Source organism: Physeter macrocephalus, chromosome 6 (assembly GCF_002837175.3).
Source record: "Physeter macrocephalus isolate SW-GA chromosome 6, ASM283717v5, whole genome shotgun sequence".
Classification (NCBI taxonomy): Eukaryota; Metazoa; Chordata; class Mammalia; order Artiodactyla; family Physeteridae; genus Physeter; species Physeter macrocephalus.
The window spans coordinates 53,386,080-53,398,209 of NC_041219.1; the positions used below are offsets into that span (position 1 = coordinate 53,386,080).

The 12,130-nt window shown below is 61.8% G+C and overlaps 1 protein-coding gene across 2 annotated transcripts in view; it reads right to left on the reverse strand.

The window, feature by feature from the left end:
• Positions 1-553: 553 nt before the first annotated feature.
• Positions 554-12,130, reverse strand: part of CACNA1C (calcium voltage-gated channel subunit alpha1 C) — a 477,743-nt gene continuing 466,166 nt past the window's right edge. For both annotated transcript variants that reach the window (XM_024128968.3, XM_028490773.2), the window contains 8 exons: positions 10,296-10,423; positions 9,821-9,955; positions 7,825-8,183; positions 5,895-6,023; positions 4,031-4,137; positions 3,468-3,571; positions 1,790-2,119; positions 554-963 (listed from right to left, as the gene is read on the reverse strand). In XM_024128968.3, the coding sequence (XP_023984736.2) occupies positions 661-963; positions 1,790-2,119; positions 3,468-3,571; positions 4,031-4,137; positions 5,895-6,023; positions 7,825-8,183; positions 9,821-9,955; positions 10,296-10,423 (1,595 nt within the window). In that variant the 3' untranslated portion in view covers positions 554-660. The remainder of the gene's footprint in view (positions 964-1,789; positions 2,120-3,467; positions 3,572-4,030; positions 4,138-5,894; positions 6,024-7,824; positions 8,184-9,820; positions 9,956-10,295; positions 10,424-12,130) is intronic.

A 12,130-nucleotide genomic window follows, 5' to 3' on the forward strand; every position in this document is an offset into this window, starting at 1 on the left:
CCTCCCCCGGGAAAGCAAACGTATAAAAAACCAAACCCCCAAATGAAAACTGCAACATGCTGTGAAGAAAAATGTCAAATCCCCACAAAAGAGCGCCGGACAGACGCTCAGCACCGCCGCTCCTGTCCCGGCGGGCGTGCCCGCTGCCCCCGCGCCGACGGTGCGGCGAGGCTGCGACCACGGCCGGCTGGGAAGGGGGTCCAGACACGGGTGGCGCAGGGGGCGGTGGCCAGCCTTGGCTTGGAGCTGCAGCGCCCTCCCCTCCCCAGGGCCCGGCCGGGGCCTCCTTCCTTCCGTGAAGGCACAGGGCCCTGGCTCTATGGGGACAGGGTGAGGCTCATACAGAGTATGTGCAAAATGAGTTCTTGACAAGCGGAGTTGAAAGACACCCGTTTGGCGTAGGGTCCTTTGGGCGAGGGCTAGGGAGCCAGGCGGCCGCGGGGGGCCCCCTCCCTGGTGCCCGCGCCCTCCCCCACCGCTCCCCGCCGGACACCGACGGCGGCTGCTTCTCTCCTGGCCGCCGACTCGGCCTTGTCCCTGTGAAATGAATGAAGACGCTGTTCCGGTTCACTCCAGGTCACGAGAACAGTGAGGCACTTCTGAAACGGACCCATTAGGAACATGGAGACAAATAAAAACCCGGCATCTCCGGCCCGGCTGCTACAGGCTGCTGGCGAAGGCCCTGCTGTCCCGGGGCTCCCCTCCGCCCTGGCGGGGCTCGGGGCTGGGCGCCCGGGCCGCGTCCTCCGCGCCCCCCTCTCGGTCTGGCCCCGGGTCCCTGCAGTTTGCACACGGGAGCAGGGTACCGTTGGGGCTCTGCCGGGCACCCCCGCTGAGGATGTTGTCGGCCGCGCTCTCCATCTCCTCGATGGTCAGGTTGCAGGCGTCGGCCAGCTCCTGGGTGGCGGCCTCGAGGAACCTGGGATCCTGAGCAAACTGCCCCAGTCCTTCCGAGATCAAGACCTGGGGGAGGGGGGCCAGGGCGGCGTCACCCCTGAGCCCGGCTCTTCCCTTCGGGGCCGGCGCAGGGGCTCCCGGCCGGCCACTTCGGGAGGAGAGGGTGTGTACGCGCGTGCGTGTACCCGTGTGTGCGTGTGCGTGTGTACGCGCGTGCGTGTGCGTGTGCGCGTCGTGCGAGTACACGTGTGTGTGCTTGCGCGCCGGGCAGGAGTGGGACGGAGCGCCCTGCGGGCATTAGGGGCGCGCGGGCCCGAGGAGAGACGGCGGGGCGGGGGCACCGTCATCAAACGCGGGCAACCTGGTTGCACGGAGGCCACAGGGGCCCCGGTCCTTCCCTCCCACCCACCCGGCGCCCCAGGACGCCCCCGTGACTCTTTCCAGGAAACCTTCAGTCTCCTCTGGTGACGCCCGGCCCAGTGCCGCTGGCTGCTTTTCTGGGGGTGAGGATCCCGGGGACGATGCGTGTGTGTGCGCGCGCGCACGTGTGTGTGCAGGACACCCCCGGCCCCTGCCCACTCTGTCCCGAAGCGTCTGCCCCCTTTTCCTGGCGGCCTCGGGGAGCACCAGGTGAGCCTGGAATACAGCCCAGCCCCCGCCCGCTCCCCGCCTGCCTCGCCCGCTCCCCCCCACCCCACGTGCCCTCACGGCCCCCCGCACGGCTCCCCCGCTCCCCGGCCAGTGTGACCGCCCGTCCTCGGCCGGGCTGGGCGCTCACGCGGACTTGAGACCTGACTGAGGGTCGTTCTGGCCGGGAGGCTTGACACTCCCCAGGGCCCCTCCATTCTGCCCGTGGGGCCCCTGCCCGGGCCGCGTGGCTCGGCCTACTCACCGCCTCCACCAGGCTGCTGGCGCTGCCGTGGAAGGGCCGGCCCCGGGGCCCCGCCGGGCTGGGCACGGTGAGGGACACGGGCCGCGCCCTCCGGATGCCGCCGCTGGCCCCACAGGGCGTGGGCTCCCCGGCCCAGGGGCCGCAGTGGACGGACGGGAAGCTGCTGGTGAGCTTGTCGCTGGACTCGGCCCTCTCCAGCCGCAGGGTGGGCACAGGCCACGGGGGCCAGGCCGGGCCGGGCGCGGCAGGGGCCGTGGCCTGCGGCGGGGGGAGGGCGCCAGGGGGATGGCTTCTCTGCAGGAGGGGGCTCAGGCCCGCCACCGCCAGCGCCTGTGGACGCGACACGAGAGTGCGGGTCAGGGGGCCTCGGCCGCGTCCTACCGCCCGGTGCGCGCACCCTCTCGCTCAGGCACCCGGACCTGGAGCCGCTCTCGACCGCCCTAAATAGCCTCTGTGACCATCGGTCTGCGGGGATCTTTCTCCTCTAAGCTCAGAAAGCCAAGGGCCAGTGGGATCCGGGTCACCCTCTCTCTGGGCCGGGCCCCGTCCCCCGTGAGCCACGGATCCTCTCCACCTGCTCTGACGGGACGGGTCCAAGGAAGCAACACTGCCTGGTGGGGAGGCTCAGCCCGAGGGGCAGAGGGCAGCTCAGGAGCGTAAGGGGAGGCTGTAAGCCGAGGGAGGTTTTCCTTCCAGCACGATAAGCAGAGACGGGTGAGATCAGCTTCTAGAAATCTCTCAGAGAAGCACACGCGGAGTCCCCTGCTGGCCTCCCTGCCCACTGCTCTCGAGGGCCCCCAGTCTGGGGTCCTGGGTCCCTGGGGATCTGAGGGAAGTGTAAGGCGCTGCTCGACATTCCAGAAAGCCCTGTGGAGACCACGCGTATTCGTGCGTTGGCACACAGGCTGAGCAACAGCGCGTATTTCCTGGAGCAGAAACGCCGTCGTCCTGGCAGAGCCATGCTGGCTGACTTACGCCGACTGTAAGCTTTGATTGGCACTGAATGCCTTTTGGGGATAAAAGAGTCATTTAAAGCCAAGGCCCGTGGTAAGGGAGCGTAATCACGGAGGTCAGAAGGTGCGGAGAATCTAGCTAGGACCCTAATGGTTTAGCTGTTGGGAATCTCCGTCGGTTCTAGGGTCCCAAGAGCAGCTTGATGCTGGGGTCTTGGATTTCGCCATCTTTTGGCATCACCCAGGCCAAGAGCCGGTTCAACTACTGAATCTGCCTGGACCCGCTTTCCCGACGTCACCCCTGTCCCTGACCATGCTGCCGGAACACTCTCTGGTCATTTCCATATTCCAGTGGGTGGATTTTTGTGCAGCTAAATGTCCAGGCGTCTTATGGCTCTAGGTGTGACCGCACCTGCCTGTCGTGTAGCCACTCCCGGGGAGGGAACATCTGGCCACTGGGAGGAGGATGCTCCGGCCAACCCGGAGCAGCTGGTCCTTCCAGCCTCCAGAGGGGCTCCTGCTCCCCAGGACCTCCCGCCCGGGAGAGCACGGTCCTCGTGTGGGAAGAGCCCCCTCCCTGGGGGCTGTTAGGGCCAGGGGTGGGGACACAGCCGTGGTCTGGACAGGAAGGCTGACGGGCATCTGGGGGGTTTGCTGCACGATCATCACGGGGTTGTCTAGCCTGCTAGGTGGCGGCCTGTGGCCTGTCCCAAAGTGGGGGCTACCTGATGGTGAACGAGATGCAGGGGCAGGACTGTCTTCTGAGAGATGTCTCCCCCTGGATTCTTCTGTCGCTTCAGACACTCCAGGTGGAAGGAGGCCCTTCGACCTGCGGAGCAAGCGATGGGTCAGCACAGAAGATGACACGGAGGACTTCCCTGGATAAGACTCTGCGCTCCCAATGCAGGGGGCCCGGGTTCGATCCCTGGTCGGGGAACTAGATCCCACATGCCTGCCACAACTAAGGAGCCTGCATGCTGCAACTAAGGAGCCGGTGAGCCACAACTAAGACCCGGCACAACCAAATAAATAAATAAATATTTAAATAAAAAAAAAAAGGGAGAGAGAGAGAGAAGAAGATGACACGGCCCCGACGGCTCACAGCGAGGGAGGGGCAAGGATGCCCCCTCCCCCCACCCCGGGCCCCTCGCTGAGATGCCCCATTAGCACACGTCCAGCCCAGCCGTGGGCCACTTGGGCCCCACGAGGGGACGTTCCTCAGTCACCCCTGTGTGCCTGGCCACCGTCGGGGGGCGTGGCCACCTTTAGAGAGAGGGTCTGAGGTTACCTAGGGAGGCGGAGCGCAGGAAGCCCCTCTTCGGAGACAGATGGATGTCTCTCCTGTCCTCCTCGGCGGGCGCCAGCTGCCGATTCTCGTCGTCCTGGTAGGAGAGCCTGGAGCAGAGGACACTGGGCACCGTCACCTCCGGGCAGCCTGCTTTTTCCCTTAGCGAGGGGACCCCCACTCTGTGCTCTCTAAAGGCCGCGCTCTCTGCTGTCACAGATGTTCCCGTCCCCTTCCGCCTGTGCCCGTGTGTCCTCCCGCACTTGTGATTCGAGGCGGGGGACCACCGCTGCTGAGAAAGCTGGAAACGGATTCTGGGCCTGCAGCTTCTCTCCGCGATGGCGTGCTCGCAGGCGGATGCCGTCTACCACGGCCACTCCCAGCGCGAGACCGCGCTCGTGCACCCTCGCTCTCCGGGCCCGCCCACCCTTGGTCAGCAAGAGCGCGAACGTGCGGTCACCGGTGAGGGGCAGCTGCGGGCCCTTGGGGGTGTCTAGTGAGTCAACAGCTCCCGGGCCTTCTAACGGGGACTCGGTGAGAAACGGCTCCTCCTGGCCCAGGGCACACGACAGACGTGCCCAAGGGCTGGTCTCGGGTCCACGATTACCTTCCCTGAATCCGCTGCACCCGAGAGCCTCTGTTCTGCCTTGGCCTGGGCTATTTCACTGAAAAAAGCTCCTAAGTTGATTTTGCAACCCCTAGTGGAGCCGTCTGCACCCGAGTGCCCGCTTGTGCTCTAAGCCCTTCGGGTCACAGACGAGGCCACCGCCTGTGCCTGGTGTGACTCCATGTACTTTGAGGACAGAGCCTGTGCTCCTGGTGTGCTGTCCGCAAGCATTTGCAGACATGCAGGGAAGGTTCTGGATAAAACCCACCATGCTTGCCTCTCAAGTTCAGCTTGGTCACCCTCCCTATTACATTTTCTTCTTATCCAGACCGTAACCACTCCTGAAGACCCAGCTTCTGTGTGACCTCGTGCCTGGTGCCTCTCTCCGACCTTGACCTTCTCTGAACGTCTGTACTCTCGCTGTTTGCACCACTCTGTGAGCAGCTACTTAGGAGATCTTTCTTTTCCTCCTCTGAGATCCTCTTAGCTCCTTAACGAGGCTGTGACCGCCCTTGGTTACCGAGGCCGGTTTGTCCACCATCTAGCAGAGGGCCTGCAAGCACCAAGCACGCACCGCGAGCCCAGACGCTTTTCTTGACTTCTCGGGTATGTGGCCATGTGTTAATCTGCATCCTCTGAACAGCGAAAGCCGAAAGGGCTGGTCCTTCCTTGTGATAAACTGCTCCTCTCAGGAAATCTTCTAACACAGGTTCACCTTTGTGAACGCAACTCACAGTCACGGATACATTTTATGGGACTTGGCAACAAATGCTTCACAAAATACTACTACCTTTGTGACTTTGAATACGCTCTTTCCTATTGTCCTTTTCTATCCTATTCTATGCTATTCTGTGCTATGATTTCTTTTAAAAGTGTTGATTGTAACTGACTAAGCAAATGTCACAGCTTCCTAACGGGTCTGGATCTGCGGTTAAAAAACCCTTCTCTTAAAAAATTCCGGCTGTGATGGAAATCTCAGCTACGGCTGACAACAGCGCTCTCTGCTGGCAGCCTTATTATAGGCAGTTTCACGAATATTTAATTGTCAATATGTACACGCGTCAAGAAAGCCTAGGAAACAACGTTTAGCAGTTTTCCTGAAAGCATCGTGTCATGAGGAAGCGCCAAGCCAATCAGGGGACCGTGTGTATGAGGGTGGGGGGCTTCCTCTGCTTTGCAGCTGCCAGAGGAGGATTCCAGGGACCCGCCCGTCACCCCCTACCCTCCCCTTCTCGGGCAGCCGGGGAGGGCAAAGCTCACATCTCCGTGGAGATCAGGCTGGGCTCGCTGCCGTACTCGGCGTCCTCATCCATCCTCAGGTCACAAGTCTCGCCCCGAGGGGCCTCCTCCTGACACACCATGGCTATCTGGCTGTCCCGGGAGGGGCACCTAAAGTGTCCGGGGTAGAGACAAAAGTCAGCAACCGCCAGCCCCTCCCCTGCCCCCGGCAGGGGAGGCATCACACACACACACGCACACGCACACGCACACACACACGCACACGACCACTGATGGAGCCGAGGAGTGTTACCATCAGGGTTCCATGGCGGGGAAGGGCCTCCGGGCTAGGATCCAAGGGGATCTTGAGTTCTGACCCGGTGGTTACCCTCTGGGGTAAGTCATGCAGCCCACTCATGACTAACGTCCCCACCAGTAACACTGTCTGCCTGCCCGGCTCAGGGCCGGCTGCACTATCCGGTGGGGGGGGGGGCCAGCGAGGGGGCGGTCCCTTCCCTCTACTGCAGACAGCCGGGCCTGTGGGCATTTGCTGGGCAGTGCCGAGGACTTCCCGGTGTCACACGTGACATGCTTTCGATCTGGTGCTGACCCCGTAGAGCAGAGCACAGAGGAGAGGCCTCACAAAGGGGTTCGTTCTTCTGAGCAGTGGGGAGTGAGCCTGAGCCCCCCGAGCCTGCGTCCCCCTCACACCTGAGTCCCCCTGAGCTGGAGACCTTCTACACCAGAACGTGCCTCAGCCTGAGCTTCTTCCCCTCCAGGCCCTGGCCTCCCGCTCACTTGGCCATGTGGTCCTTAGCTCTGGCCTCTGTCTTCCCCCCCCGGTCTGCGTCCTGCTTGGTGTCTCCCTCCACCTTTCTTCCTATAGGCCCTGAGTGCTGGGCCCCCTTTATGCTCGGACTCCCAGGGCCTCTGGGAGATACTCCAGCTTGTCCTCTCAGATCTGAGCGCTGGGTCAGTCTCCAGCTCTGACCCTGGGTCTGTGAGCCACGCAGGGAGGGTCCGGGCGGATCTCTGGGGGCCCTGACCGATGGTGCCCTCCCCCAGTTGAATGACGCAGGAGATTCTGAATGCTCTTGCTGGCGTGGGAGGGGCGGGACACGGCCCAGGCTGGAACCTCGGCTGACGCGGGCGTGAGGAAGGGACGTGAACGCCGGGGGCCCGGGAGCTGGCCTCTGGGATGAACGCAGCTCAGGACACTTGCCCAGGGATCCAGAAAAGATCACTTCTGGATCTGAGCTGGAGGGGAGGCAAGGAGGTCTGCCCCAGAAACGGGGCTGCTGGGGGCTGCTGTCCCGCTCGGAGGGGCAGCTCAGCTAAGGGTGAAGTGTTCAGATCCTGCCGGGCCTGGGAGCCCGGGGCTGCTGATACAAATGAGGCACTTCCCGAGGCCCAGAGCGTGGAAGTGTGCGCCGACTGCCCCAGCACATCATGGCGGTGGGTCCTGGGGCACCAGGGAGCAGCGGGTGGGAGAAAAGAAAGGGACAGGAGCCAGGAGACGCCGTCAGGACTGCCAGGAATGATCCCGCGCGGGGTCAGAGCAGGCAAGCGCCCAGCAAAGGGCCGCCTGCCTCCCGGGGACGAGAAGGGCACGAAGAAGAGGGGGTGGGCCTGCCCCATCCCCTGGGGGCCCAAGGCCAGGTTTGGGCAGAGACTTGAGAAAGGCCCAGGGGGCGGAGACGGTGGTGTCTCCAGGATGCAAACATCTCGGACATCGGGGCCAGGGCCCCTCTGCTCTGGGGGAGAAAGCAGAGAAGGCCCCGTCCGGAGGCGCGCGCCTCGGGACACCTGCCGGCCAGTGGTGCCACGGGGCCTCCCGAGTGCGGCTGCAGGACCCGGGAGGCTGCGTTGGCCGCCCTCTGGCCGGCGTCTGGGCAGCAGCCTCCATCCCAGCTGGAGGGCTGAGGGGTCAAATGCTCCTCCCCAAGCCCCTCCCGTGCACCCCCTTGCTCACCTCTTGGAGCTGAGCCTCCACGAGGCCCCCTGCACCTGGACAGCGGGGGACAAGGGGGGCCCACGGGCCTCCACGGTGCTGAGGCTGACAGCGCCGGGCTGGCCGGCAGGGCGGGGGCAGCGGCCCAGGGCGGTGTTGTTGGCGTTGTTGATGTTGGCGTTGGAACCCATGGACGAGTAGCTGCTGGGCGTGAAGGTGGAGTCCACCAGTTTCTCGTGGGAGGGCGACTCCGCGTCACCCTGGCCGGCGCCCGCCTTGCTGATGTGCAGAGGACGCTGGGTGGTGAAGGTCTGGGGGAAGGCACTCCGGCTGGCGCTGGGGGAGCAGCGCACGTGGTTGCCGAAAAGGCCGCCGGCCCTCTGCAGGCGAGACGGAGGGAGGGGTGTGTGGGGGGCCCGGCCCGCCGGGCAACACGTGGCCGAGTCGGGGGAGGAGACCCCTCACTGCAGCAGTGGGCCACGGGAGGGCCAAGGGGTGGAAAAAGGGGCCCGAAGGTTCTAACGGGATTTGAAAAAAGGCATCCAACTGGCTCACTGAGCTAGGAACTACGTTGGCCAAATGGTTCTGAGAACAAGAAGGACTTGGTTACTACACCAATTACACTCTGGCCTCCTTTCCCCTGGGAGAGTCTTAGATTTCAAATCAGGAACCAGTGTTTTCCCCCGACTTCCCCCCTTGTCCCGGGCAAGTGGGCGAGTAGCTACCTGCAAGGCTGGGGGTCTCTTGGGGTCACACTGACATGCTACTGTGTCCCCGAGGCCATTCAGTGACGGACATTTCACAGTGTCGAGGAGGAGGGTGGTGAGGACAGGACAGCCTCAGGGTGACGGGCTCCTCTCACCCCCATGTTTCCACCCCGCCTGGGAGCCTGCTGGGGCCGGGAGGCGGGGTGAGAGGCCCTAGCGCAGTTCTGGGTGGTAGCGTCTCACTTGCTATAGGATTTTTAGCCAAATACCTTGGGGGTTCATGAAGAGAGCTGGGTGCAAGGGCCCCAGAATTCCAGCGGGCACTAGTTTTCACTGTTAAAACTGATGGCAGGGGCTTCCCTGGTGGCGCGGTGGTTAGGAATCCGCCTGCCAGTGCAGGGGACGTGGGTTCGAGCCCTGGTCCGGGAAGATCCCACACGCCGCGGAGCAACTAAGCCCGTGCGCCACAACTACCGAGCCTGCGCTCTAGAGCCCGTGAGCCACAACTACTGAACCCGCGTGCCACAACTACTGAAGCCCGTGCGCCTAGAGCCCGTGCCCCGCAACAAGAGAGGCCACCGCAGTGAGAAGCCCGCGCACCGCAACGAAGAGCAGCCCCCGCTCGCCGCGACTAGAGAGAGCCCGCGCGCGGCAATGAAGACCCAACGCGGCCGAAAATAAATAAATAAATAAATAAATTTATAAAATAGATAAAAAATAAATTAAATAAATTTTAAAAAATTTAAAAAAATATATATAAAACTGATGGCAGCCTCGGTATCCAGGAGGGGAGAGAGGAGGCCGGAGGGGGCTTTGGGGCCTGGAGACCTCACGGTCTAAGTCAAGGTCGCCACTGGCTTCCAGACCTCTGCTGCCTGACGCTGCACAGCTTCTGGGTTTTCAAGAGAGGCTAGAAGTCTAGAATTTTATTTGGATGTGCCGGATTTTCAAGTGTTGGCAAACAAAATAGGTCTGTGGATTCGATGTGGCCCAAAGGCCAGCACTTTGCGATGTGTAATGTAGAAACGTCTCCTAAGAAACATTTCCTTAGGAAAACAGCTTCCTCCCGCCTTCTCCAAGGGCCAGTGATGCTCTGGGAGCTGCCGGGTCCGGGGAGGCCGGCTTGAGAAGGACTAGGCTCGGATGAGGTGGAGGGATGGGAGAGGGCTGGGGGGAGGGGCCGGGGGCGGGGAGCTGGGATTCTGCCGAAGACTCAGCGCTTCCTCCCTGGATTCAGGACGCCAGCCCACCCTTCTGCTCCAAACCCAGCTCTACGGAGGCTGAAGACCGCGGCCGGGGCACCCCCCTACCCTGAAGATGTCGTCTTCCGAGGCCGCGGACACAGCCTCCTTCATGGCCTTGTCCAGCTCCTCCTCGGCGGTCAGGTCCCCGGAGATGGCCCGGCGGATCTCGGGCCCGAGGTCATGCAGGGTGCGCAGACCAGCCTGGAGCCCCGGGGGATGATGCGTGAGGGCCCTGGTGCCCCAGCTGCCACCCACCCGCCCCTGTGCTTCTCCCCGCAGCAGGCCAGCCTCCGGAGGTCCACGGGGGATGAAGGCATGTTGGGAGGGGCTGTTTCGGGGGCGTCAGCAGAGCCCCCCGCCCGCTCCCCGAGCTCTGCGGGCTGCGAGGCCACAGGAGGGGAGGGTCACCCCTGCAGCATCCACCTTGCGGAAGGCTCAGGGCCCTCAGGAAGGGACCTCCTTCAGCCAGCCCGTGAGAGCCCCGGACCTGGCAGAGGCGAGAGGAGGGTGCCAGGCCCCCCGGGGGGCGAGGACCCCTCACCTGCAGGGACAGGGCGTTCCTCTGGGAGGGCTTGCCCACCAGGCCCTGCTCTTTGCGCTTCTTGAATTTCCGGAAATACTCTTGGATCAGGAAAGTAGCGTAAAACTTGCCCACCGTGACCTCATCATCTGAGAGCAAAGGGAGGACAGGGTGAACAGAGTGTAAACGGGGGCCCTGGCCAGGCTTCAGGAACCTTTTTTCAGCATCTACGCCTTCTTAAGTTTTCTCAATTAAATTTTTTGGAAGAGGCTCTCCGTGCACGTGATTCAAAAAGACAAAAATATACAAAAAGGTGTGTGTACAGTGAAGAGTCTCTCCCCCCACCTCCTATCAGATAACCTTTCTCGTTCGATTCTTATTTCCCCAGAGATTCTTTATGCAAATGCTTCCTGCAAACAAGCAAATATATTCCTACTCCCTCTTTTTTCACAGAAAAAGTAGCCTATTGTCAAAATTATTTCCCACCTTGCATTTTTAACTTAACTGACCTTGTTGATTAACTCTTTTTTTGATTCCGAACTCCAGGCACCCACTGATAATCGCCCAGGCCCCGAAGGGCTAGCGTTCTGCTTAAGGGCTGGCGGGAGGGGCGCAGCCCTCCCATCTTGGTTGGGGCTTTCTAACCCCGTGGCTGGGCTGGTGCCCAAGTGACTCAAGACAGAATCAGCCTCCGTCTTGGGAACGAAGTGGGTGGTGAGAAGCGGGTGGGGCCCCGAGGGGAGCAGTTCATGCCCCACGAGGAGCCCCCCTCCCCCATCTTCCGGTTCTTGGGGGAGGACGGGGCGGAAGGCCTGGAGAAGGCTGCTGGGTTGCATCTGGGGGCTGTGATGGCTCTCCTGCTCCTAGCTGTCCCGTGAGAATAGCCAAACCCACAGCCGCTTGCCTTCCGTCCAGCCGGCAGGGGCCCCAGCCCCACGTGGAGGGGATGCCCGAGCCCTGTCTGCCGTGAATCGGGGAAGACTGGCTCTGGTGGGAAGTGTGGCCCCCTTGGACCTGGGTCCTGAATCCGCAGGGCTCTCACCACCAGCCTGGGGTCAGCTACTCAGCAGCTGAGAAGCAGCTCCTAGAGCAGGCGTCACAGAACCGTGATGAGGATTAAGGGACATGGTGCGTGTGACGCCAGGCTGGGTGGTGCCCGTCCCCAGGCCTGCCTTCCTTCCGGGGGTGGGTCTCGTCAGGGGTAGCACCCCCTTTTAAGGAGTGTTTTGGGAATGTATGGGACTTTCTCAGTGTCACCGCGATTGTCACCATGCTCTGGGGACGCTGCTGGCGTGAATGACGTGGCTCTGGATGTGTCCCGAAAAGCACAGTGAATTCTACCTTTGCACCCTGCCAAGGTCATGCCAGACGTCTGTGGGGGGACCTCCCGCTTATAACCACCTGAGCTAAGACCCTAACTTGGCTCCACGTGGGACCTGCACGGCTATGATATTCCAGAGTTTCCCTGGTAAGTGGACGGAAGACCACTTTGTTTTGTTTCAACCTGAGCAAGAAGGGTTCACGTTTCAGAAAACTGTATCCCTGATGGCACCGCTCCGCGAATGTGACCCCCACTGTGCTGGACCCCGTGGTCAGCCTGCACTTACCCCACGTGTGTGCCCCAGAGGGGTCTGTACTTATTTAAAGATATTCCATAAGCCCTTACTTCAAAAAGACAAACACAAAATGTCAACAATGTCAGCACTGTTTGTTTCCTTTAAACACAAACTTATTCATAACAGTGGGTGCAGACGCGCGTTGGTCAGTTAACTAGAAATTCGGGCCCCTGAGTTGTCCCTGGGTATTTATTTATTGAAAAACATTTGATTTTAACATATTCCGTATTAAAGTGTTGT